The 26,990-nt window shown below is 39.5% G+C and overlaps 1 protein-coding gene across 1 annotated transcript in view; it reads left to right on the forward strand.

The window, feature by feature from the left end:
* Window positions 1-18,150, forward strand: part of robo2 (roundabout, axon guidance receptor, homolog 2 (Drosophila)) — a 163,344-nt gene extending 145,194 nt beyond the window's left edge. Inside the window, 8 exon segments of the mRNA XM_068317254.1 lie at window positions 3,026-3,185; window positions 5,027-5,290; window positions 6,273-6,481; window positions 11,229-11,411; window positions 11,880-12,038; window positions 12,238-12,504; window positions 13,727-13,921; window positions 15,342-18,150. Of these exon segments, the coding sequence (XP_068173355.1) occupies window positions 3,026-3,185; window positions 5,027-5,290; window positions 6,273-6,481; window positions 11,229-11,411; window positions 11,880-12,038; window positions 12,238-12,504; window positions 13,727-13,921; window positions 15,342-15,397 (1,493 nt within the window). The 3' untranslated portion in view covers window positions 15,398-18,150.
* Window positions 18,151-26,990: the final 8,840 nt, after the last annotated feature.

The following is a 26,990-nucleotide window of genomic DNA, read 5'->3' on the forward strand; positions in this document are numbered from 1 at the left end:
CAAACTTCCATCTCTCTCCAGGGAGATGGAAGGAATAATGAGTGTCAGGCCTAGAGGAGATGAGCAGGATGAAAAGAAACAGAAATAGAACAGCCTTCATGGCAGCAGGGATCTCCACTGGGGACATGGAGCTGCTCATTAAAATCTTTGAGCAGTGGAGAAAATCTAGCTTGTGTTTTCAATTTGAGACCCTGAAGTCCGCCTGTACTCCCCTCTGCCCTCTGAACCTCCATGATTATGGGAAGTTCATAGTTCTATGTGTCCTGTTAGGTTGTGTAATGTAATGTGCATTTATTTTTAGCTAAACAAAATTATGATGCATGACTTTTACTTGTTTTGATGGCCTTTTTGAAATATTGTATTTTTCTACACATAAGTTATGTCTGACTCTTTGGAAAGTCTTTAGTCTGTGGCTCTCCCTTGCAACACTGATGCACTTTCAAAACAAAGCAAGCTCAAGGCTAAGCAGCCCTACAGTTATAAGCTGGGAGCGCCCAAACTTTAGGTATAAATACCCAACGCTTCGTCTATATTTAGTCTTGAGTTTCCCTTTGAAGGGAGGCCCAGTCTTGTCAGAAGAGACAGCTCACTGTGTAATTCCTGTATAGCTCCTAGCCACAGCCCCTCTGTATTTTTCATATTTGGGGTGAGCAGTTGTGATTCTAGTGCCAGACCATCCTTCCCTGGAAGAGGCTCATTTACAATATTGATGGCTGGTCTTGTTCAGAAGGACTAAGGATGGTTGAATGATCACGTCAGCTCACCATTTATTGGTAAAAGTCGAGCGTCGCCCAGAGGTACGATTAGAAACCTAATTACTTTCAAACTATACTTACGCTGGGGTGCTGCCTGCCTTGGGCTTACATTTGTTTCTTTTATTACTTCCAGTCTTTATTAATCTTATTCTGACATCTTTTCTTTCTCCTCATGCTTTATACGTAGTCTTTTGTCTAAGTATTTTTGTCTGTTTGATTTTTGATACGCTTTTAGTTTTCTCGCTGGTAAAAAACTTAAAATATCAACAAGATCTTAATTTACAGGACCATGTATTGGTCCGCCATCTGGCTTCCATCACAATCCACAGAAATGAGTTGCAGTGCCTCTGTTCATCTCCTCTCGATGACAGTGATCATAGAACATAGTGGAGTGAATAATGTTTCTTTACACAAGATGCCTTATTGGCAGAGAGAAAGTGATTACAGGCCTTTGGCAGCAAAGGCTAACCAGTAGATGACAGATACAAATGTGTTCCCCTGAGCCTCCCAAAGATGGCTTTCACTAGTCTATGTAGCTATGATGTCATTCTGAGGTATTTAATGGACAGAGATTTAAGGCATTAGCTCCATTTTATCTGCCCATAAATAGATTTATCCAACCAAATACTATGCAGTAGACATCCCTACCTGGGGTTCATGTCCACAATCTAAGATGCATTTACGTTTACTGGAAGTATTACCATGGCACTCAGAAGAGAACATATCCCTGCCAAAACCCTCCTATCCACGTCTAACTTCCTTGCCACAAAGTAAAACAGAGTGGGACAAAAAGAAAAAAATTGGATCAGCCTCTTTATTCACCCACATTTTATGGGTTCTTTTTCTTTCCTGATTCATCCCACATTCTGTAGCAGAGGGGACACTTCACTTCTTAAATACTGTAGTTATGATAGAGATTTGAATTGTACAGCATGTAGACTTTAAGCAGTGCCTGAAAAAACTGAAATTAATGCCAAATTTAAGTGGTTTGAAGCCACATATTTAAGCGTTTAAGAAAGATAGGATAATCATCATTAGAGGCATATATGCCTGGTCAGTGTTGAAAATCTATATTTAGGTCCTCTGTTATGAGCATTCAATCCAAAACTTGTGAAGACATACTATGTTGTGTATTAGTAAGCAATGTTTGTGTCTTAAACTGTTAAAGGAATGTGGCAGGTATTTAAAAATGTTAGTTTTGTCATCAGGATTGTGAAAAAATTTTCATTCTCAATACATTTCATTATTAAAATTATTTCTCTTTATTTAAAATAAATAATCTACAGATTCACAGCCCTAATATTTATGTAACATATTGTACCTTTTGTAGTTTTGTAGTAAAAAGAGAACTATTTTCTTCATGAAAATTATAAAATTTTAAAGAAACCATCTACAAACCAATGTTTACTTTACCTATTATGTTTTAATTGATCACATTCATTCAGCAGCTTAAGTGAATGTAAATGAAATGTTCCTAAAAGGCAGAACAAAAGGAACTTGGAATTCTACGTTAAATTAGAGTGTTCTCTGACCGCAGTATGATTTCAGAAATGTGTGTACTGGATGTACCTTAACTTCAAAACACATTCAAGCTTGAAGTCAAATGTGTTTTGGAGAAAAATCAGGTTTCTTCACAGTGACCGAATCACATAAAAACCAGAGTTGACCTGGCTGGCAGATTTATAAAGATGGATGGGACATAGGAGAATCTGGTGATGGAGGGATATGAGTGGAAATGGTTGGGGTTCCTGGTTCCCTGGTGTAATAAAAGAAATGAAAGTAGTAATAGACCCTCAGTGAATTCGATTAGGGACACACTGACACTACACAAGCCATTCATTATGATGATGCTGTGAAGTGAGATATTTCATTGTGGGACCAAAAGCCTGGCATTAAAGGGGTTGCTGAGAGATGGGTGGAGCTCAAAGGTCTGCCTCAGCCTTGTTTGCTGCCTGTTTCTATGGAGATTCGAGTCTTTTCAGTCAATTAATCAATAGAAGCAAGCTTTTCATCAGGCAACCTTGAGCTTTTCCATGTAAGCACTGACAGGCGAGAGCTCATTGAAATGTTGTTTGAAAATGGGTTAAATTTTCCAAGGGTATGTTGAAACTGCATGTAGAAATGAGTTTCTTTAGAAAATATGTTTGTCACCTGATAAAATCAGCTAGTGTAATTTAAAATGAAATCCCACTTTTGTATTAGTTTTGAATTGATTTTCTTTTACAGTCTTGTTTGCACTGGCTGCCTTTTAAACACACCCTTTTTTGTAGGCGGAAAGGGAGGAAAAAAGAAGAAGATCAAGGCTGTCTCCAAACCATCAAGACCTAACGGGTCCAACTGGGCCAACGTTCCTCTGCCTCCTCCCCCTATACATCCCCTCCCTGGCACAGAGATGGACCATTATCCCAATGAGCATCATGAAGGAGGAGGGTATGTGTATCAACGATAAACACCAATGGGAATGCAGTGTGAATAATGTGCTGTAAAAAGATATTTGTAATAATATGAATTATTACTTTAATATTTTTCATTCAGTACAGCATAGAACATGCATGATTTTATTGATACCGCATCACATAATGACACTGCACTTGAAGCTACAGGAACACTGGTGAGCTAAAAGTATTGTTCACCTTTCATTAAATCTTGTTCTTCTTTATTTAAAACTCCTGTCTGGAGTCCAGTTTGGTTCTGACAGGTGTAATGGAACTAGAACCTGTTGTGGATTTGTTACTTTCCTTTAAATGTCCTTTTTTTTAAAAGAATATTATAGCATAAGTAGATTTTAAATTTTATATTTAGATAAATCCTTGTAAAGTAGAAATGAATGGATCACAATAATTGAAGATATGTAATGTAATAATATAATTGCCATATCTGCATATGCAGTTGTTTAGTACTATCACTGTATGTTGGCCTCTTTCACTAGTGCAAAGAGTAACAGAACAGTTGCCAACTTCAACAACGGCATACATTTCTCTGTATAATAACAGGGCTCAGCTTTGTTTTCTCTGCTGCTAATTACTGCACTACTGTACATCTGGAGGAAAGTGAAGGATCAATGTTAGTGCAGTCTCTACAGGCAGCCAGATATACACAGACTCTCAGGAACATACTCGTTTGCACAAGCTTTCACACAAAAACTCATATACAGTTGGCTGCAGTTCAAGCTGTCTGCTGATCCTGTCTTCAATCAATCAGATGACTCCATAACTTGAAGATAAATGAAGCGAAGAAAAAAAACCAAAAAACAATTTTCAAAGAGTCTCCTGCCACTACTCGCTTGTAGACACACAGATGGTTTCAGATTAATCTATTTGCTGTTTCCCACTCTGAGAAAAAAAATATATATATAATTGCATTGTTTTATTAAAAAGTGGAACAGACAGTGCTGGGGGATTCCACAAGATGATTGTTATCTAGCTCTAGAGTAAATGCAAAATATCTGCCGTAGACAAGACATGCATCTGATGCAGAGCAAATAGCTTCTTTTGTTTATATATACACGAGTTTAAGCAATCAACTGACACATTTTAACACTTCATTTAATTTAGTAAATGCAGCAGAAGTTCAAACATACCCTGCTGTAGCTTTGACGCTTACACATTAGTGTGGCTTTCTCTCTATGGTCTAGTAGGTGCTATGTCCTCTTACTCCCATTTGCAATCTGGAAGAGTCATCTGCTTTAATAGGCTATCTGGCAAATTAAGAGTCCTGTGCATTGCAAATCTGAGGCTCCTCTTAATGGCGCCAAATTAAAACAGTTATGTCGTTTGGACTGTGCATTGACAAATGTCTTTAATGAACATTTACTTTATGGCTGGTATTATTTCAGCATGTATAAGCACAGCTATAAGAGAGGGCAGTGGGGCCTGACTGCCCCCATAATTCCATTAACGGCTGTCATATAACAAAATCTCATGAAAGTTAGAAAAGGTCACAAAGTTTTAATCTGAACACAAAAACATGTCATAAAAGATTTATCAGAGAAAACATTCTTGTGTTGAATTCTTTGTCGTTCCAATTCAGTAATGTTTAATGACAGTGACGATGTTGCATTCACTTCTTCTTCACTTCGTAAAGTTTGCTGCTTTTCTTTATTACATATGAAATTATACTAAATAGAGGTGTAAAAAGAGGAATTTCAACATTACGGTCACTTATAATGGTCATTTCTGAATATTTTCTTACAGCCGTCAAAATGATGCAGCTAATGATTGAGAATAAAGTAGAGAATAAAGTAGCATGTACAACTTTACCTCTTGCATTAGGTACGACAGTGATGGCTGGGGCCCACCCATGCCTGTGCAAACATATCTACACCAGGGCATGGAGGATGAACTGGAGGAAGAAGAGGAGCGAGTTCCCACCCCACCTATTCGAGGAGTTGCATCTTCCCCAGCTGCTGTGTCCTTTGGTCAGCAGTCCACTGCCACCCTTACCCCTTCCCCTCGGGATGAAATGCAACCCATGCTCCAGGCTCATTTGGATGAGCTGACCAGAGCATACCAAATGGACATGGCAAAACAGACTTGGTAAACAATCCAGGATTAAAAGAATTTAATACTTTACTACCCCTTTATCAGCTTTTATTGAAATGTTTCTAAGGAAATAGTTAAACTTTTAAATGTCCAATTATCTCATTTACATCTAGCTATTTAGAAAGATGCATTGTTCTTTTTGATAAAAAATGACTTGCTGTCATTTCAAAATCTTTACTGTACATGTCTTTGTGTGTTGCTGCCAGGATTTATTTTAGCCTTGCATTATTCTTCCTGTCATCTTTGTGTGCAGTGGGAATAAACCCATTAATCATTTTATTTTAATGGGTGCATGCTACCACTTAGGTGACTGCTGTATTTTGCTCACTATGACACACATTCTTGCTATGTTTACACTCACACACAAACATAATGCAGATTCCATTGTTGTTACTCGTGCATTGTGCTCATGCAAGTCAGATGAAGGCCATGCTTCACTCTATGGTAAAACAGAGAATGAAAGACTGGCATTCGTTCATAATAATAATGTTGGGGGGGCAGGAAATCCTTGTCAGGAAGGAGATGTCATGTTACCCAGTAATGACTATGTTGGTTAGAGAGTGTCTCTGACAACACCAGAGGGACAGTAATTACAACCAATTCCCACCGCAAAATGTGTCAAAGACGTTGCTCTCCCAAACAAATGTGGTTGTCAGCAGAGCGGCTGCCCCCGAGGTGATAGTCAAGAGTCGACAGGCCTCTGAACCATCCACAGCAGCAATTAGTGGGTCACTGTTTGGGCAAGAAATCATCGCCATAGAATTAGTGGAATTGTCCAAATTTATACAGATTTTCACATTCGAAATGGTCTCTAATATTACCAGTGCACTTAACATTTTTCCATCCTGTGTCATGTAATCACTTAAACAAGTTATTCCTGCAATTCCGTTCTCTCTAAATGTGTCATATGTTAATCCAGTTCAAAAGCATGTTGGGTGTTACATACATTTAGAGTAATACTCTGTCCTCTTCTCAGGCACATGCAGGTCGGCTCCCTTCCTCCCCAGGCTCCAGCTCCTCCAGTGGGCTACGTTTCAAGCACAATGGTTTCCGACCTGGAGACTGACCTGCCCGATGAGGATGAAGAAGAAGAGGAGGAGGATGAAGGCTATGGAGCCCGACATCCACGCGGTATTGAGCACACACCAGGATCTAGCATGGACAACCTAGACAGCTCCTTAACAGGTAAGTCAGTTTGCTTCTGTGGTGTGGCTGTTTGAGCTGTAATTGATTTTACTTTGTGTTGCATAACTTATTTTAATCAATTCCTAATATTAAATGTGACTGAATAACCTGCCGGGAAATTTATGTCAAAATTAAAACGTCTATGTTGTAATGCGTGCAGGAGAAACACACAATCCCACTGTTGTTGTATCTTGTCTTACAGTGAATGGATTGTTGTTCATGACATGTTTTTAATCAATCTGCTGTGCCTACTTTTTTATGTGAACATGCCTACTAAGTGTCCCTTAATCAAGTTTTTAAATATATTTTGCAGACTCTGCAATTATAATCATCATTTCCTAAAAGAGATAAGAAAGTCAATGAATTTTAAACAGGATAGTGAGATGGAAATTAACGGGAGGAAAAGCCATGTGACTCAACTCGCACACGGTGGTGGAGCCAGCCGACGCCAGCCATATCTTTCTGAAGAGATTTGAAATAAATTTCACGTATGGCATATTCCATTCCAGACTGGAGGCACAATTTCCATTTTACAACTCATTGAAAACTTTTACAGCCTTCTGTTAGTGGGGCATATGAAGGGCGTGACATTGCAACAGCTCGACCTGAGTTCTGGACTGCTGCTCTGGCAGTGACCAGGCCTTACTGTTCAACTGTAAGTTGGAGAGTAAAAATGGAGGGATACATACATTTAATTTTTTTTTTTTTCAATTTTTATTCAGAAAGGGGATGAGTTTTGATACAAAATTGTTGCCCTGTGACACTGAGTTTCCCATCAGAGCTAGCAAATCTTAAAATCTTTAATTCAGATTGGGGAAAATACAGAGAGCAAGTAGGAAAACATTCAACTGCTTCTGAAGGTGGAAGAGCTGATCCAGCTGAGAGAAGACGCATGAGAATAAGATAGTCGGCAGTGCTGCTTGTTGGTTTGCCATGTCAGCGGCAAACCTAAAGTGTAGTTTCCCATCGGATGAAGGAGCAGCGGTTTTGGTAACGCCGACATGTGCTACTGCTGATGTATTTGGAGGAATATAAAGCAACAGCCAGGCCTTAATCTATTGCATCTTTTCTTCACTGTATTGCTCTGAAGACAGCACTATTTCTTCTTATCTCTTTGCCTTGCACCTCATCGTTTCACAACACAGACATGGTCCCAGCTCCAGGGTTGGCAGGAGGAGAGGAAGGCGAGAGGAAATCTGCTGAGATTTATTGTGGCCACCATTTTGAGGCTATTTAGATAGGGGAGGATAGGACCGAGATCTGTGTCAAGACGTTGCCTGATACATTTGTCATTGTTTCAATAATATGGTAATAGATTTGTTTTCCTAATGCTAAACCAAAGGCCAGTAAATCTAACATTTTCACTGATGCACAAGAAAAAAACCCAAAAAGAAGCAGCCTACTGCTCAGGGACATTTTTTCACCAACAGATTGTCTACATGGGTTTTTCAATATGTTATTCCATGCACTGCCATAGTACCACACGCTGTTAGAACACAAATGTAAATCTCCATTTGTGGTGGGTATTGGAGAGCCATGCTTTTCTTGAGTCAGAGACATGAAACAACACTCGTATTAACTGGGATATGTGTGGGTGTTGGAAGTTAAATTAACCTGAGATGTGGTAGCGGTTATGGCTGTTTCTACAGAAACTTGAAAGCTTAGCTGTTTTTGGTGATTATTGTCATCTAAAGCCTTGCCAGGTTTGTGAAGAGAAGGCTCACGTCTCCTGATGGCAGGTAAAGAGGCCTGCTTGTCAGGGGGAATGATTTCCCTGCTTAATGACATGCAGATTAGGGTTTCCGTCTATATAAATCAGTTTTAGAGGCAGGATAGACCTGCTCTGAATTTTACTGCTCCCCAACCATCTCCCATTTACGGGCCTTGCTCTACCAGTGCATAGAGCATGGGAGATTACAACCAGTATATTTTAGAGTACATGGTCAGGCCCATTTCTTTGGTTCAAGACCAGACCATTATAAAATAAAATGACTGAGCTGTAGAGCTTGGTCTGGACCTTCAAAAAACACATCTCTAGGATAAAAAGAAAACTGGATTGAATTTTTATCAAATTATTTTATAATGATCATAGTTTGATTGGACTGCTATTTCTCAGAATAGAAGTGCTCAAAAGGTTCAGCAGTAGAAAGTGGCAGTGCAACTGAAAAGTCATTCTATGATGTGATTTGCTGAGGCAGTGTTCCTTCCCTGAGCCAGAGGAGTTGGAAGCTTCAGTGGTCTGCCTGGAACTGCCTATACTTCAATATCTGCTCTATTCTTTGTGGGAGGATTGGACCCAGCGGAATTGCTGTCTTTCATTCTTAGAAAAAAAAAAAAAAAGCCTTGGAAAAAAAATTCAAAGAAAATGGCTCTGCATGATTGAGGGCTTGAGGTAGTTCCCACCTTGGATTCAGTTCACGCTTTAAAAATTGGTTGTGTAAGGAGTTCTCTACTGTATGCAAGCTTATATTTTATGGACGTTTCCATTAATCTGAGAGAATGTTACTGCAATAGGAGTGAAAAGCTGTCGCAACTTTTCTTGTTGAAAGTGCAATGTGCTGAAACACATCCAGAAAGTAACCACCTTTCTGTGTATATTTGATGGTGAAGACTCACAAATGAGGGAAGTGGAGAAGTAATTCAGGCGATTTTCCAGTGGGAGCCGGATGCAAAAATTCTGTGTGTGTGCGTGTCTGTGTGTGTGTGTGTATGTGTGCGTGTGCGCGTGCGCGTGCGTGCACATGTGTGCACACACACCATTTACATTTATATAAATAGATTTTTCAAAGTATCGTACCTTTTAGAAAAAAGAAGAACAAAGAGGTCAAACTCTTGCTTCAGATAATATAACCTTTGAATGTATTATTTCAATCTCTCAACTCTGCCAGCTGTCCATACCAGGGTCCCACTACGTTCTGTATCTCACTGACCTATTAATAAATCCAGCTGCTAACTTTTTGTCCCTGTTGCATCCGCTGCAACCTTTACCCTCACTTTACCCTCCCCAGTTCTGTTACACCAGTCTGTTTAATCACATCGCTCTGTGTGAAGAAGTATGTCAGCAGAGCACTTGGTTTTGTGCCACTTAAGCAAAGTGCCAAAGCAGTCCGACTGAAAGCTGTCCTATTAATCGACTGCTCTCTGTGTTTGTGCTTGCCAAAGTGGCATATTTTTATTGGCAGATGGATACGTTTTAAAGTGCTAGCTTAGCTTTTGACGTTGAGAAAAAAATAAAATATGATGAAGTTTAAGTGGGACAGATCACAAATATACATTTTCACTGAGTGTACACTTTCACTCTTGTCAAATATTTAAGTTGCTGTGTTTGTAACATATTAAAGATATTATCGACTTAATCTCCCGTCTTTTAATAATAATAATAATAATTCACACTTTATTGATCCCCAGAGGGGAAATTCTCTTCTCACTCTCAGTACATGCATATACAGTATATGTGTTAGTCTTATTATATCACACAGTATTGTGAACAAGGCCCCTGAAACACAGCACACTAGGGGCCTGTAATCATGCAATTAGTCCAGGGGAGGAAGAGTGACAGGTCGCGCACGAAGGTTGCGCCCCAATAAGCAGCTTTTAGTGGGGACAGCGCCTTGCTCAAGAGTGCCTCGGCAGTGGCTGGGAGGTGAGCTGACACCTCCCACTGTCAGCTCACACTCCAAGGGATGTCATGGCGGGAGCGGGAATCAATCCACCGATGACCGGGCGATCCGTCTTCAAGACATCTGCTCTACCGCTGAGCCACTGCCGCCTCATCATCTTTAGCTTATCATTAGTAATAGTGCATACAGTGTGAGGAGGCATGTTTAAACATTAGTAGCAGTCAGTGAAACACTTGATTTTCAATCAATCATTTTCCATACCCGCTTCTTCTGCTGTCACGGGTCACGGGGTGCTGGAGCCTATCCCAACAGACTGGGGACGTGTGGCAGGGTACACTCCGGGCACGAAGCCAGTGTACCGCAGAGTCACATGTAGACATACTAACATGTACGCACACACTCACACCTACTTACAATTTGAAACCAGCCAGTTCGCCTGAAGTAGATGTTTTTGGGTGGGTGGAAGCCGGAGAACCCACGCAAACACAAGGAGAACGTGCAAACTGCACGTTTTTCGCTTCTAAAGATGATGGACTGCTTCAGACAAAAGTAGCAGTGCATTTATGAAAACCAGTGCAAACACATTATACATACATTAATTATTTCAAAAATATATACATTAATCATTTTGTGACATACTTAATCTGAAACAACTGAGCCACCTGCCTGCCAGGTGTGTTCGTTTTTCCCAACCGGTAAAAGAGCAAAAAGTAGTTGATGCCAGTTCTTTAGTTTGCATGTGTGCATTCCGAGTGCGATTGTGCACACTATTGTCTGTGGCTGTGTGTGGGTGTAGTATAAGTATAGCTTGTTTTATATTAGATGAAACAGGACAGGCCAGAACAGAATCACTATACAAAAGCAATCACCTGCAAAGAAATGAAAGACCCTTCAGTGGCTCGATATGTCATCACGATATGAAAGGGTGGGATGATCATATTAGCTCTTTCATACAAGATCAGAGAATATATTTCTCACTCTCTTTGTAAAATCACGACACAGATGTTTGAGATACCGTGGCCATAAAGGTTATATACACTGTAAGAAGAATGGTATGATTTAACAAGGATTCACTAACACACAATCTTTATAACTCACACACACTTTTGGCCTGTGGTGTTCCACAGGGTCCATGGTGAATGGGTGGGGCTCAGCTTCGGAGGATGACCGTAATTTCTCCAGCCACAGGTCCAGTTTGGGTAGTTCATCTGATGGCTCCATCTTTACCCACTGCAGCTTTGCCCAAGCCCTGGTGGCTGCTGCAGACAAGGCAGGGTATCACCTGGAGGGCACTAGCCTCAGCAAGAGAGGTTGGTGTGGAGACCAGCTTATACCAGTGGCAGATGACCTGTGCTTCTCTGCTCCGAGGCTGATGCCTCCCCTTGGCTGACACTTTCCTCCATAATATTTGCTTGGGATTGGCTTCCTGCTGCTCGTTCACATTGTTTCTTGGCATGGCACCTGTTACAAGTGGCTGGACTGTTCATACCTCTTTATTCAAAACTTTATCTCCTTTCCTCTATAATTTGTCTGAATGTTCACTATTAGTGTCTTGGACTGGATAAGTAATATCTGAAAAATATATTATTCTTCCAATCTTTCACAGGCTTCCACCGAAAGTTGTTGTTTTTTTTTTATTCTAATGAAAGTATGTGACTCTTCATAGGGTTTCGGATTTTGATTGATAACCTTCAGTGTTTCTTTATGACACTAACTCAATTTTGTAAATCTTGGCATCATTATCTCTTTACTAACCTATTCTTGTCTCTCTCGTGTAGGTAAAGGCTTGTCTCACAGGCCCCGGCCCAGCAGTCCATTTTCAACAGATGGCAGCACAGTCGGCACACACAGTTTGGGTCACCAGAGGTCCAACAAACCCACACGCAAACCCCGAAGCCAGGGCACAGCACCCCACCGGAGAGACGCTGCTGCAGATGGTGAGGAAGCAACTGAAAATACATTTTAAACAGTTAATGAACAAAGTTCCTGAAAACATCTGTTATTGTTTTATCAAAAAATATAACTATTTCTGTAATATTTGATGAAAATGATTAGTCTCCGTGGCTTGCAAGGTACATTTTAATTATAAATTCTGGCTTCAAGTGATTCATTTTGTGGGCTTCTTCTTTGACACAGACCTACCTCCTCCCCCCGATCCTCCTCCCTGCCAAGGACAGGGTCGTATCCAGGGGGCCCGCAGCATAAGCAGCATGGTACCACCTACAGATAGGAAGGCTTCATCTCTGGAGCGCACACCAGTGTCAGGAGCCCTGTCTGGGCTGGATGATATGAAAAGCTCCATTGACAGACAGACACGCACTGCTCTGGAACATCATCGCCAGCCTCAAGACAGGCTGGGGTCCATGGATCGAGCTGATGATGGTCGCAGGGGACACAAAACAGGTTGGCATTAAACCAGAAGCCTCTAGCCATGTAATATTTACTACAAAAGGTTTTCAAGACTGTATGTGTTTTCATAGACTAAAGTATTTAACAGTTTGAAAATTTAACCTAACATAGCATTTGAATGAGTTCTTTGGCAGTGCAGCCAATGGTTGGTTTATTCTGTACCAAATGCTGAACTAACAGATGCATCAACAGACTGATGGCGGAAATCTCTGCATTTATGCTGCCAAACAGTTTGCAAAAAGTTCAGCAATGAATTCCCGTAGCTTTTTTTTAGCATACTGCACTCTAAGCGTTATGCAAGTACAGTATATGTGTGCCGAGGCTTCACAATTAGAAATGTTATTGCATTTATTTTTGCATTTAAAAAACAAAAATTTTTAATCTTTATTAATCATGATGGAAAAACAAGACTAAAAGAGTTACTGTTGCAGCACGACAGTTGGGGGATCATGGAAAAGTTAGCATTCATGCTGCGTTGAGAGTGGGTTCCCATGGACAGATTGCTCTGTCTGCCACTTGTTCTGATTTTCTTAATGCCACTTTCAGCCTTCCAATGCCCCTGCAACTGTTGCCAATATGGGCCTGTTCTGCTAATCGGTACAGCAGCCTCTCCACACACCATCTGTGTGTCTGTGTGTTAGTTTGTTACCATTAGAGATCTACATGCTGTGTGCCCTGCACTCTTTGTGCGACTTTATCTGACAGTTATTCGTACACTGTGAGACTATGTGCCACAATCATCATTTCTACCCAAAAGAACCAATGGGTGAGTTCCCATACGTGTCAGGGAGCTGACTGAATCACAGTAGGATCTATGGAGGTCAGGGCAGACTCTATTAGCAGAGCAGTAGGTAGGAGGTTGATGAGATTTCATGCAGTGGCAGCGACTGCTGAGGTTCAATATTATAATGCCCTCCAGCAGTGGGTGTAACAATTGCCAGTGGTGTCTCCGTTATTGTGTTTACTCTCTCATAAAGTAGCTGGTAGCTGCAAGATCATGTCTGATGCGAAGAATCCTCTCTCTGGCTTGGCCAGGCTTACCATGTTGGCACCGCCACACTGCAGATGTCAGGAGGAAAGGGGCTGGGAGATGCAAAGATATCTTTGTCTCTGTGCATCAGATGTTAAATGTGTTTCACTACAGCTACAAAAGTCATGTTTTCTATTTAGTCTTCATAGTAAAAGTATGCCTGTCCATCCATGTTTGTGTTCTCAGAGGAGGGGTGCCTGCCATACAATAAACCATCCTTCCCGTCTCCTGGCGCTCACAGCTCATCTGGCACAGCCTCCTCCAAGGGCTCAACGGGACCACGAAAGACTGAGGGTCCACGACAGCCACAGCAGTGGACCGTCACAGAGCATGCTGATTTCCTAGGGACCAACGGTCAGGGACAGTACTCAGGAGAGTTATGTGAGTAATCCAGCACAGCAATGTTTTCACAGCAGTGTTTTATGATACAGGTTACTGAATCGTTTACTTCACAAAGTCTGTCCATGGGATGTCACTACATCTGGTGACTGTTTGCTGAGAAGTACGGAAATTACCTCAATTTAAAAAGTGTTGATAATGACATTTCCTTGTAGTGTTTAACTAATACTGCTGCAGCTTTCTGTTGTCTCCCTTAGATGTCTATCCAAATTTATTTATCCATGACACTTTCTGTCAGCGTGCTGTAAGAAATTTCGGGTTAGAGTGTAAACTGTAGTTGCTTTTCATGTACAAGCGAACCTAAGTTTTTGAACGCTTTAGACATCGAACAAATCAGAATTCGACCAAAAAATTCGGAGGTTTTTTTTGTCTTAGAAGTCGAACAAAATTTGGAAGTCGAACGCGAAATGAACGCTTTGTTGGGGCGACCGTGGCTTAGTGGTATCGCAGGTCTTCCAATGATTTAAGATCGGCGGTTCGATTCCCGCTCCCGCCGAGTCATTTGTCGTTGTGTCCTCGGGCAAGACACTTTACCCTCCTTGCCTCCAGTGGGGCACTCTCTCATGTGTGAATGTGTGTGACTGTTCCGCTGGTGGTGGGAGGGGTCGTAGGCGCAGATTGGCTGCCACCCCTCCGTCATTCTGCAGCTGTGGCTACACACGTAGCTTACCATCACCAAGTATGAATGAGGAGTGAATAATTATTAGTATTATGATTATTATTATTATTTCTCGCCGCCAAGCATGAGAAAAGGCGAGAAAAGTCGAGAGAAAACGTGACAGTAATGTGCTTTTTATTTTAGTTGGTAACCTTAGTTGGTTACCTTAGGCTAACCTGATTATGTCGATGTTTTTTTCTTTCTTTCCTTCTCGTGTTTGCTTCTTACTTTTACATTTATTTGACATGTTTCATTACTATAAAATTTGATATATAAATGACATTATGAAATAACATTATTTTGAAAAAAGGTAGTTTTCGAGCATCTTGGAACGGATTAAGACCATTTACATTATTTGTAATGGGAAAAATGTATTTGGAATTGGAACAAATCGGTATTCGAACAGATGTTCCGGAATGAATTGTAGTCGGAAACCGAGGTTTGCCTGTACTTACATTATTGGGAAAAAATTTACATGTATTCATACTGAATAGATGCACAATACCTATGAGACATGAGAAAAATATCTCCTCTTTTAGATTTTGAAAGTGAAGAATGAAAGTGGAATAAAAAAGCATATTTAAGCAAAATGATGAACAAAATGATGTGTTATATCTCAGCTATGACACTGTCTGTCATTCCTGTTGCATCCCACAGAGTGATCTCCCTGGGATGTGAACTGGAGTAAACCCGGGATGTCCTCCCAGTCGAGGTAACAAACTGTCCTTATCTGTGTGTTCTCAGATGGAAGGAGTGAAGCGAAGGAAACTCAAGAGACAAACAGTGTCACAGAACTGTAAATGTGATGTATAGACACAGACATACTGTACATCTCACTATGTTTTTGTCCTCAAGAAAAAATTTTCCACCTCCTACCTTACTGTAATTTTGTTTTTGTTAGAAAAAAGGCAAGTTAAAATGACAGCATCTATATGAGAACACAGTTTCTGGTTACTGTCCTTGGAGGAAAGGGACCTTTTTTCTTGTAAATATAATCTTTAACTTGTTGTTGCATTGCTATGCAAGCTTACTTCTGTTTCAATTCTGTTTCTTTTTCAATCCCACCCACAGGAACAGTTGGCTTTATCTGGTTATTTGTATTATATGTGAATTGATTGGACATTGTGCCATAAAGTAATTGTTTTATAATCCATTTTTGTTAATAGTTATCATTAATTATCATTATTCTTAATTATTGTTTTTGCACTGCAATTTTTGGTGATAAGCACAAAACATAGCTCCTGCTGACATGAAGAACTGAAAGAATATGTGAAGAGGAGTTTCTGTACTGTAAAGAGAAAAAAAGTATATACTAATGTACAGAGAGATATTAAAGACTAAAGCTTTGCTCACAGGCAGTAACAAGTAAAGCACCCATTTCCATTGTAGAGAGTAAATGGGTGGAGGCTGGAGTAATTGTACACAGAAGATGCTGTATTACTGGAGGAGACAGGTGATTATTTAATTCCTAACTGCCCGATAACAACAGATTAATTTAAAAAAAACATTTTGTGCTCAATATTGTGGGCAACTCCAGATATTATCTTGTTTTTAAAAGAAGACTGAGAGTTTTTTATTATTATTTTTATACAAGGGTCTCCAAGCATTTCAACCTTTTTTTTGTCTGTTTTTGCCTCTGATTTGCAAACTAAATGATATTCCTACACTGACTTTATGCTCCTTTTTCAGTGTAATACCATGCTCATCTAAAATAGTCAAAAGCGAAGCAGATCCAGTGAAATCTGTCCACATGCTGTGGCTCAGTAAAAGCACTTAAAGAGGCAGATTTATGATTCTTCTATTGCCTTAATAGGTAAGCAGGCCCAAAACTACCATAAATATCGTACCTTAGATGTGGAGCAAGGGTTTTTGTTTACATCTTTTCAATTTTGGATTTTTTTCCCATCTTAATATGATTACATTTTAGAGCACTTACAGTTTTAAATGTTTGTTCTACTATCTGTGGTGCAGCATCAACTAAGAACAAGTTTACCTGTTTGGCCCAGCTGCAGTGCTGCTAACTGCAGTTATCTGTTGAGGTACTTGTTGCTCTAAGGTTGGCTCGTCAGTTACCAGTACATGATCAGCACAGTCTACTGTCAATAACATGGAGAAGCAATGTTGTCTATGATTTACAATGTAGCTTTGGGTCACTGTTTGGAAGTAATAGTAAAGAAAAAACTTGTATGCTACTAAGCAGGTCCCACGTCTACAGCCACAGTTTGGAGCAGAACACTTTCTATCTGCCTGACCATCACAAAACACACACTTGTCATCTGCAGCTTTCAAGTCATCAGCCTTTGAATCTCAATTTTTGTCAATATATTCTTTGGTTTTCCTTTTAAAATGAAAAACCTGTTTGTTTGTATGCCTTTTACAGACTCAAAAAACGCTGCTTAAACTTTTAAATATTAATGTTCAGGATTTTTGTGATTCAATGACTGTTTTTTGTCTTCTTTTGTAGCCTAATGCTAATGTTGTTAAGATGGGGGTGGAAACTAAAGGCCGTCAGATGCTGTTGTGCTGTTTGTTGTCATGCCAATGTCATTTTATTTCATTCACCCTGTGGCCAGTGTTCTGGAAATGAGGTGCAAAGAGTATCTCAGGTTATTTTACATTCTGGTGGTGTTTATGTATGTGTATATATGTGTATATATCCATACGAATCTCCACTTGATTATTCCATTCCATTTTCATTGACAAAAATATTCCTCTCTTTTTTGTCGCCTCCTTTCTTTTCTGCTGTGGATTTAGATTCTGAGTATACTGTACTGGTTCATCCATCTTGAGACAAGATGTCAGTAAAAGAACATACCAAATTAAAATTGATGTTTCTGCATTTCAGTGTCTCTTTAATACTCTGTTTTCTTTTACATCACTGTCGTTTTGTATTTATTAAAATGATAATAAAAGTATATTGTGAAATATGCATAAAGATTTGTGGAATATAAAACGTGTTTTTTTGTTCCTTGTAAAGTTGCTGTCAAAGATGAGCAGCGAGGCCATAAGGAGATGATAGGCAAGGAAATGCCGAGTCAGTATTTGTCTGAGTCATTCTTTGTCCATGCATGTTCACCGCACCACTCCTCTCATGTCATAAACTCAGAAACTTAAAGCCTTTTTGAACACAATGAGCGATAATGCTCACAGTTTGATCTCAAGACAACAGAGAAGACATCTATTTGTATGGAAGAAAATACTGTCTTTCCCTCTCTTCATTTTCTCAATATTGTTAATTCTTTGTAGCCTATCTGTGTGTTGCCTTTTTGCTATAAAAGAAGATTAAAAATGATAAAAAAGAGAAAGTTGTTGGGTGAAGTCTTTCTGTACAGTATGGGGTTGGGTTGAAACCCCAATCAAATGCCATTCCTACAATACCTTCTACTTTTCTGTGAAATACCTTCTAGATTCACTTGCATGTCCTTGTCCAGCAAGAGGGTGTGTCAAGAAAATATGCTTTTACAGTCTCAATCCCATGTCCTGTAACATAAATCCTTGTTCTTTTATTTCTTTGTTCCTGAATCAATATCAAATAAAATATTTTTGAAAAATGTGAATGCCTTACGTTTGTCTTTGGTAGGAAGACTGCTGCATAGGAAAAAAGGACCACAAAGGGAAGTAATGCAAGGAAATGCATTTCCTTGTAGCCTCTTTTTTTTTTTTTTTTTTTTTTAAAAATACCCCTTCAAATATTTTTTGACTCATACAAATGTGATGTATTGTGTCATGAGTGTGTATGTTTATGCTACTGACTCAGATGTGCTTTTGCCATCAAAAAAAAAAAAAACAATGATCCTTCTAGGGAGCATAATCAAAAATAAATCCTGATCTCTCAAGAGATTGAAACAAGCCACTTGATTTCAAGGTCTCTTTCATATAGATTATGAAGAACAGTTTGTGGAAAACTAGTCAAAACTCTGTTTTAATCAGCTTTACCTGCAACTGTAGCCTGACATGATACAGCTTATTCTTTATTATCTGTATATCTCTGTCGAACAGACAACACTTTTCCAGGAACTCATCCAGGAATTAGTCTTCCGATTCTTCATGTCATATGTGTGAATAAGTCCTTTGATTTCCAAGCAAGACATGGTATGCAAGCTGCTACATTATCAAAATGACTTTTGAGCAGCAGTCACTTTGAGATGTGATCAGTGTTTTGTAGTCAGTACCTTCCCTGGAATACACTTCTGGAATATTTGAGGTCATCTCAGTCAGTGGTTTGAATATACCTGAACCTTACTGTTTGGAAGTAGTGAGGTCTGACTTGATGGATGCCCTCTCTTTCCACAGTCTGTGGAAATCATCCACCTAAAATGTACTCTGTGAGTAGAAAAGCAGAAAGTTGCTGTGATCTATGAATGGCATAGATTGACAGTGGGATCTGCAACTGGTGATGCATGAAAGCCCTGCAGTAGGAGCCATTTCATTACCTAGATATGTTTTGGTCACTGTGGTCTTCTCATAAGGTTTATTTTCTTATTGGCCACTGAAGTGGGAGAATGATGGAGCAGTTCATTACACCAGGAGAGCTTAGAAATGTGCATGAGACTGATTTCATTGAACACCAGGCGTTCAATGAAATGCATCATATACCACAGCTATTTTCAACTGATGAATTCAAGGACATGTTTGGTTTAAGGTCCAGCCGTTAAGGATATAAGGGTTCAGCTTTCTCCTTTGAGGGCGCCTCATTGTAACTTGTGGAGGTTCTTCCACTTTATTGTTTTCCGATCTGTTGTCAGCATCATTGTCTTTTCTCTGCAAGGTGTCCTGTACAGATTTGAAGTCTTGCACGAGAAACATCTGATTAATCTTGTTTTTAGATTTGTAGACGGCTGATTAATCTGCTGATTGATATCAAAATAAGTCAAAAAAAACATCCACTCCAAAATTTCCCATTTCATACAAAACAGTCTCAAAGAGTTTTCTAACCTACAAGGTTTGACAAAGAGGACCAGCATATATTCAGAAAAATAAATAGTCTCAGCTTTAGCAAAATAGAAAGATCTTGTTTGTCAGGCAAAACAAATGATATTTAAACACAAATACTAAATATTGTAGGAAATGTATTTTATTGTCTTAAAGGTGCTGCATAACAAATGTTGGAAAAGCTACATAAAATCCAGATGTTAACTGGCAAAATATAATTGATCAGCACATAAAAAGGGTTAAGAGGATAACTAAACACGAGGGGTCTGCTCTGAGCAAAAACATATAGTCAGCCTTGGGGTAAATTGTTTAGGGATTGGGCAGTATTTAAAAAAGGCCTGTTGATCTGCAAACCAGATCATTTCAAGTGTTTTCTATGCACTAGCAAACATAAAACTGTAGCCAATCATTGAACAAGATGCAGCAGTCAATAGCTGTTTCCCACCCCTTAAAATCATTCTCTTACATGTTTCGAAAACAATATTGATGCAAAATTGAGAATGCCTTTTTTTTTAAGTGAAGGACCATTGATGTGTAAAAGTGAAACAAAAATGCTGCATGAATAACTCATTTTCATGGTATTTGTTTTAAAATGACTGGGTTCATATTTATAGAGAAGGTTCAGCAATTTTTTCTGACCCTTTAAACAAACCCATCAGTACAGGCGAGCAGATGCTGGCCGCATTTCACACCCCTACCTCTCGCCTGTGCCTCTGGGGTAGGTCGTGTAATAACTCCCTCGATCCATGCCAGCAAAGCAACTTTTCTCTCTTTCCCATCTTTTATTTCTAACCGTTTTTCTCACAAGGGTGCACTTGTTCTGCTCTTCATTTCTCAGCTCTGCTGGAATATGTTCCAAATTTGCATTTTGTGGCAATGTACCTGTTTGTCTGCATATTCCCAAAAGCCTGTGATTTCATAAGGTTGTGTGATGTTGCATCAGATGCGGTGGTGGTCTCTGGAGGAGAGAGCTGAAGCTGGTTAACCAGGCAGGGTAAATGAGCTTTGCTCAGCAAATACATACTGCAGCAGGATGCAAGTTAACAGGATGTGTGTGTGTGGCTTGATGTCTGTAACAGTGGGAGGTGTGAGTGTGTGTGCATGTATGTGTGTGTTGATGAAAGGAAACATTTACTGGTCCTGCTGCAGTATTTTTTTTTCCTCTCCTGCCTCTCCTCCCCTTTGTTTCTGGACGGGTGACAATGAGTGGAGGTGAGAGGGCAGCAGAACCAATGCAACACCATTCATCACACATGTCAGACAGCTAGGCCAGCTGCTGGGGACAAGTGGCAGAAATTTGCATTTCATCTCTCTCACTTTGTCTCTGACTGCCTCAGCCCATATCTCTCTATATATTTCCATCATTGGTTCACATTTGATAAATGACTCCAGAAGCCACACATTTCTCCACATGCTTTGATTAAATGGGGATAAAATTGACCAGCACCTTACACCTCTTGGCTTTGAATCACAAAACCGATCATTGTGTTGTTTTCTGAGTAAACATTTAAGTATACTTAGTTTGCAGCGATATACTAATAATTACAAAAAAGCATCAGGTGCTTACAATGGGGAAACTAAAGCCTTTAATTGTTTTGTATCAATCTGAATACTAAAATGATTGTGAATCATTAACAGATGTTCATAAGTTTCTTGTAGACAAAAAATCTTATTTTGACATTACATTATTATCCATTATTCATTTTATTGTTACTTGAAGGACTGCTGCTTTATTTCACCAGTAGTTGAGTTGTTGATTTGTTTCCTCTTTTTGTATCCATGTTACTTGGCTCATATTTCTTTTATTATTTGGATATGAGAGTATTGAGAAAAGAGTTGTCTGTTTCTATTGTACTCACTGTCCTGATGGAGTCATGTTTCACCTTGTAGTCTTCCTCTCCAGTGCCGCTTTGTCATTAAATCTGAAAGCAGGCTAATGAAAGCAGAGAAGATGAAAACTTTTGACAGGAATACACAATAAATGATTGTCATATATTGTCGTGTCGGAAGAAAAAGTAGCTGATGCAAATTAATTATGCGCTGCTTTTTGTCTGCTCACAGTTTGCATGGAAATGTGTGTGTGTGTGTGTGTGTGTGTGTGTGTGTGTGTGTGTGTGTGTGTGTGTGTGTGTGTGTGTGTGTGTGTGTGTGTGTGTGTGTGTGTGTAGGTGTGTAGGTGTGTAGGTGTGTAGGTGTGTAGGTGTGTAGGTGTGTGTGCATTAGCTCAACACATGGCCACTAGATGTGTTAATCTGAGTGAACTTGTCGGCTACTGACAGTATAGCAGTGATTCTGAGCGTCCTGCTCCTCTGCTCCTTTTAACACAGCAATGGCTGCAGGTGGGATGGTCCGATAAACAATCTCTTAATCAAAGCTTAATTGTTTAGCATGATCCTGAGTGGCCGCATAATGGAGCCCTTGTTTGATTAACGACGTTTGCTAACAAACACAGCGGGAGTCACCCGTAAACCTTGTCTTGCTATTGTTAATTAAAGTCCGGGTCCAGTTGATATGTTAAATAAGAGGAGAAATTATCCAACTAACTAGGAGTTGTCTCGTTGTTAAGGTTGTCAGATGTTTGATAAATCACCAGAAGCAAGAGATTTATTTTGATTTGATTATATAAACCCTCTATCAAGGAGAATCAAAGGTACTGCGGAGTAAAAATGTAAGCTCAGAGATATTTTTCCTGACTGTGAGTCCAAACTACATGTGCTTCTCTGCATGTCCTTCAAGTCTTATCCATGAATAAGAAGCATTTCTAAACCAGCTTTCTGCTAGAAAATCACAGCAGTGATAAAAGAATCGGCTTTACCAAGGTTGGCTTTTCTTTCTGTTTGTATGAAGCGGGGCAGAAATATGTAAACCTATCCTTTTCTGATTTTTTCACTCTTCTCTCTTTCAAACACAGACAGACACACAGACACAAACATACAAACACAATGAGATAAATATTTTTAAAGCGTAACTTTGTGTACACCCTGCAGATAGACTTGGACTTACCTTTGTCTTCTTCTGAATGAAGTTTATGACTACTTCCAATAGCACCAACACACAATAAACACATCCTTTACATTGGATTGAAGAAATAAACACTAAATTCCAATAAACACTAAATTATTGGAGTGTGCTTCACACATTATTTAAAACATTCCTGGATATTCATGGTGTGGGATCACTGTATTTTGCATACCATTTTACAATCTTCATTGTTGATGAATTGCTTTCTTGTGTTCCTGGTAGTATTCTTGCTTTTTTGTTCCTATGAAGTGATCTGTTTTCAGCGGGGAGTGCGACCATTGGCCTACAAACATGAAAGTCTCCAGTCCTTGAGGCATAATCGGTTAATCACCCCAAGAAGGTTAAGGTCACCGTAGCCACCGAAACACTTATCAGCAGCTCAGGCCACACGGGAGGAATGAGAGGGTGTTGTAAGGGAAGAGCATCAGTATTGTATGATTTAGGTCCATTGAGCTAAATGTCAGCTTTCCTCTATTATATACAAATGGCTGTGTTCATATGTAGGTTGAAATGCAGAACTGTGGTCTTGGTTCTGGCAGATCTGCTGATACTCAGTGAGGGTAAAGAAGTACCTGCACACCCCAGCTCTCTCAAAATCCTCCCTCAGACTTCATTTTCCAATTATTACCTCAGTCACGGATAATAGCAGATGATGCAGCTGCAGGTTTAATTGTCTTTATTGTGGAGGCATCTGTTTTCTGTTTTTTTTATTCAGATCACCATGACATAATGTAGGCAGTCTGTCAAATAAACATGAACTGGAAATTACAAAAAAAAAAAAAACAGTAGAGGTAATAATCTTCCAACCTTCAGCAAATTACAAGATGTTTGTTTGATACACAACTCACAACTTGGGCTGTGTTGTCTCGAGGAAATAAAGGCATGAAACTACTGTGAAATGTTATTGTGTGGATTTGTTTTCATCTTGCCATTTGCCTCACGTGTCTTCCTTACACCTGAAAGTCTGTAAATGAGAGCAAGAGAATCCCTGTGGCTCTGTTCAATTGTTTTCTTTGCTGGTGAGATGATTCGTGCCATGCGAAGGCTGGGAGAGGAAATGGCAGATGTTAGGCTCTGACAATCCTTTCTGCCTCTATCTGCAACAACAAAGAAGAGAAGGGAAAATGTCACTTGCACATCATCCCTGACGCCCCGGTATGAATGAATAATTACTCTGCTTTGACCCAGGGCGGGGGGAAAGATGGGCGCAGAAGCCTCTAACCGCCTTACCTTGAAATCCTTTCAAAGAGGAAGCCCTGCATTACGGCAGGTGATAAGACGGCGACACCGAGCAGGCTGTGACACGCCGAGATCCTTCAGCAATAAAAAGATTTTTCTTGTGGAAAAAACGCTCAGGGAAATGAAATGATTCACCCCAGCAGCTCGGTACATGCTCTCCCTCAAAAAGACGAGATGGGGACACGGGGTTCATCTGTGAAGAGGAGGGGGTTGCGTTGGAGGATTGGCTGGCTGTGTTTAGTGAACTGCAATCATGTCAGGAAGGAAGCAAGGCTTTAGAAATGCATCATTGTAACCATTATGCTTAATAATTTGAATGACATCTCTGTGCATGACTCAAAGGCAGTAGTATGAGGCAAGCAGGGTTATTAGAAATGACTCCCCCAATGATGCGTGTCACTGAAGCAGCAAATTAACATGAGGAGATGGAGGCATGTTAAAACAGCAGAGAAAAGGAGGGAAAAACAGGAGAGAGGGAAGTAGGAGAGATGTGATAGGAACCAGTGATAGATGCAGAGAAGGATGTTGCTAGTTTCACCCTCTTTATGGGCTGAGACGCCCCAGTTGTGCTCTGTTAAAGCTTTTTTTGAACACCAGGTGCTCCTATTGTGATAAATGATTCTCAACTGTGCCAAACAATAGTGGATGTACCCAGATGCATCCCTCATCAAATACCTCCACAGCTCCTCTTCCACGAACTACACAATAAGCAGAATGTGCCAGCAGTTGTCACCAAACAAGATTGAGGATTAGTTTGGGTGTCCTGTTTACCATGTTGCACACTTACTGGCCGGGTTTCTGTCCAGACGACATACCTTTATCTATGTTTTCTGCTCTTCTTAACCTTTCTGTAGTTTTTATCATTTTGTTTTCACCTTTCTTCTTTTTACTCAGCTCCTGTGTTTTCCTTTGTTTCCCCATCTCCCATCTCATACAGCCAACATGTACAGTGCTTTCACCTTTTTCCACTCGTTAATTTATGCTGTCAGGAGTTTTCCCTGTTTGGGAGGAGGATGGTCAGGCTTGCATATCTTGGGGTGTCGAAACATTTCTCCGTGCTCAGCATGTAGCGTTCTGCAACAGGTAATTGATAGGGGTTTACTGCCATGGGCAAAACAAACTAAGATAGATCCACCATATTTTTGACCCCATGGTTGAGATTAGCTGGTTGAAAATGCAGAATTAATGTCAGCTATTGTAAAAAATGTGGAATGAAAGAAAAAAACAATTGCTAGTTTAGAACTGACAGTGTAAATAAAATCCTTCCTTCACAAAGGCCATACTCATCTTTTCCCCCTCAACTGATTTACATCAATGACAGTACCTAGACTAAATACTTCTTAATGTAATTTAATAGAGTGTTCAAAAATTTCACAGTACAAGGCAAACAGTAGTTGATCATAAGATACAATCATTTTGTTTTCACACCTGGTGTGTATTTGACATCATTATATTACTAAAGAGAAATGAAAAGAAATATGATGCTAATTTCAATTTCATTTGGAGCAGTAGTTAGCGGAATGCACAGCAGGGTTAATGAAATGGACTATACAATATTTTTTTGTAGATTTGACATAACTAAAGATAGTGTGATCCATCAAACCTGTTTAGCTTCTTCTTCTTTTTTTGGCTTTTCCCTTCAGAGGTCGCCACAGCCAATCAGTTGCTTCCATCTAACCCTGTCTTCTGCATCCTCTTCTCTCACACCAACTACCTTCATGTCCTCTTTCAGTACATCCATAAACCTCAGGTCCAATTTTCACCGGCACCCTGTAGGTGAACAGCACTCCTGGTGATCATTGTTAACCCGGGCCTCGATCCAATCTAGTATGGAAGTCACTGATTTCATTTGCATATTTGATTTGGCAAAAGTTTTATGTCGGATGCCCTTCCCGACACAACCCTCTGTATTTATCCAGGCTTGGGACCAGCACAATAAGACACTGGCTTGTGCCTTCTTGTGGCTACATTATCAAACCTGTTAGTCTGGGAACACAAAGCTTTTCATCTCTGTAAAAAAGAAATATCCATTCAGTCGGAGCTGTAGTACCTCAACATACAAGCTGCTCGACATTGCGGTTATTTGAGATACGAGTCGCTGCTCTGTCCATATTTTTGTTCAATATATGGGCAAAATCTACATTCATTAATTTATTCAATCATTTTCTGCGGGGAGCTGGAGCCTATCTCAACTGGCATAGGGTGTGTGGCGGGGGACACTCCGGGCACGACGCACCGCGAAGCCCAAAATATCCATTCAGTCGAATATAAACATAGAAATAAATGCTATAATAAGAACTTGTAAGAAAGAATACTATAGTAATCTCCTGTCAGAAAATAAGAATTACACCCAAAAATTATGGGACACAGTGAACAATTTCATAAAACAAAACAAGGGCAAAATATCCTATCCAGAATAATTAAATATTGAAAATATGGAATTAAAGGACATGGATGAGATTGCTGATAAATTCAATGACTTATTTGTGTTGTTGGGCCTGAGGTGGTAGATAACATTCTTGTCTCACACTTGCATTGGGATTATTTTGATAACAATGGAGGAAGAAACCCTAACTCAATGTTTCTGGCACCAGTGAAGGACACAGAGATAAGACACCTGGTCAACCAATGTGTTTCAAAAACTTCTACTGATGTGAATGGAATTGATATGAAACTAATCATGGACATACTGGTAATAATACTAGCCTCACTGACGCACATTTGTAATCTGTCATTTCAAACTGCATGTTTCATAACAGAATGAAAATTGCCAAAGTTATACCAATATTTAAGACAGTGTTATATGATTATATATATATATATATATATATATATATATATATATATATATATATATATATATATATATGTGTGTGTGTGTGTGTGTGTGTTTGTATATATATATATATATATATATATATATATATATATATATATATATATATATATATATATATATATATAGATTTATTTATTTATTTTTTTTGTATTATTTATTTATTTTTAACAATCTATTCCAAACATGGGTATGTGTGTATACAGGCCCCTGAAACAACACACACATACACACACACACACACACACACACACACACACACACACACACACACACACACACCTTTAAATAGTTAACACACATGTAAATAGATTATTTTGTTATGCTTTATATTATGTTCTAAATGTTCTAAATCTGTGAATAAA

Source organism: Antennarius striatus, chromosome 6 (assembly GCF_040054535.1).
Source record: "Antennarius striatus isolate MH-2024 chromosome 6, ASM4005453v1, whole genome shotgun sequence".
Lineage (NCBI taxonomy): Eukaryota > Metazoa > Chordata > Actinopteri > Lophiiformes > Antennariidae > Antennarius > Antennarius striatus.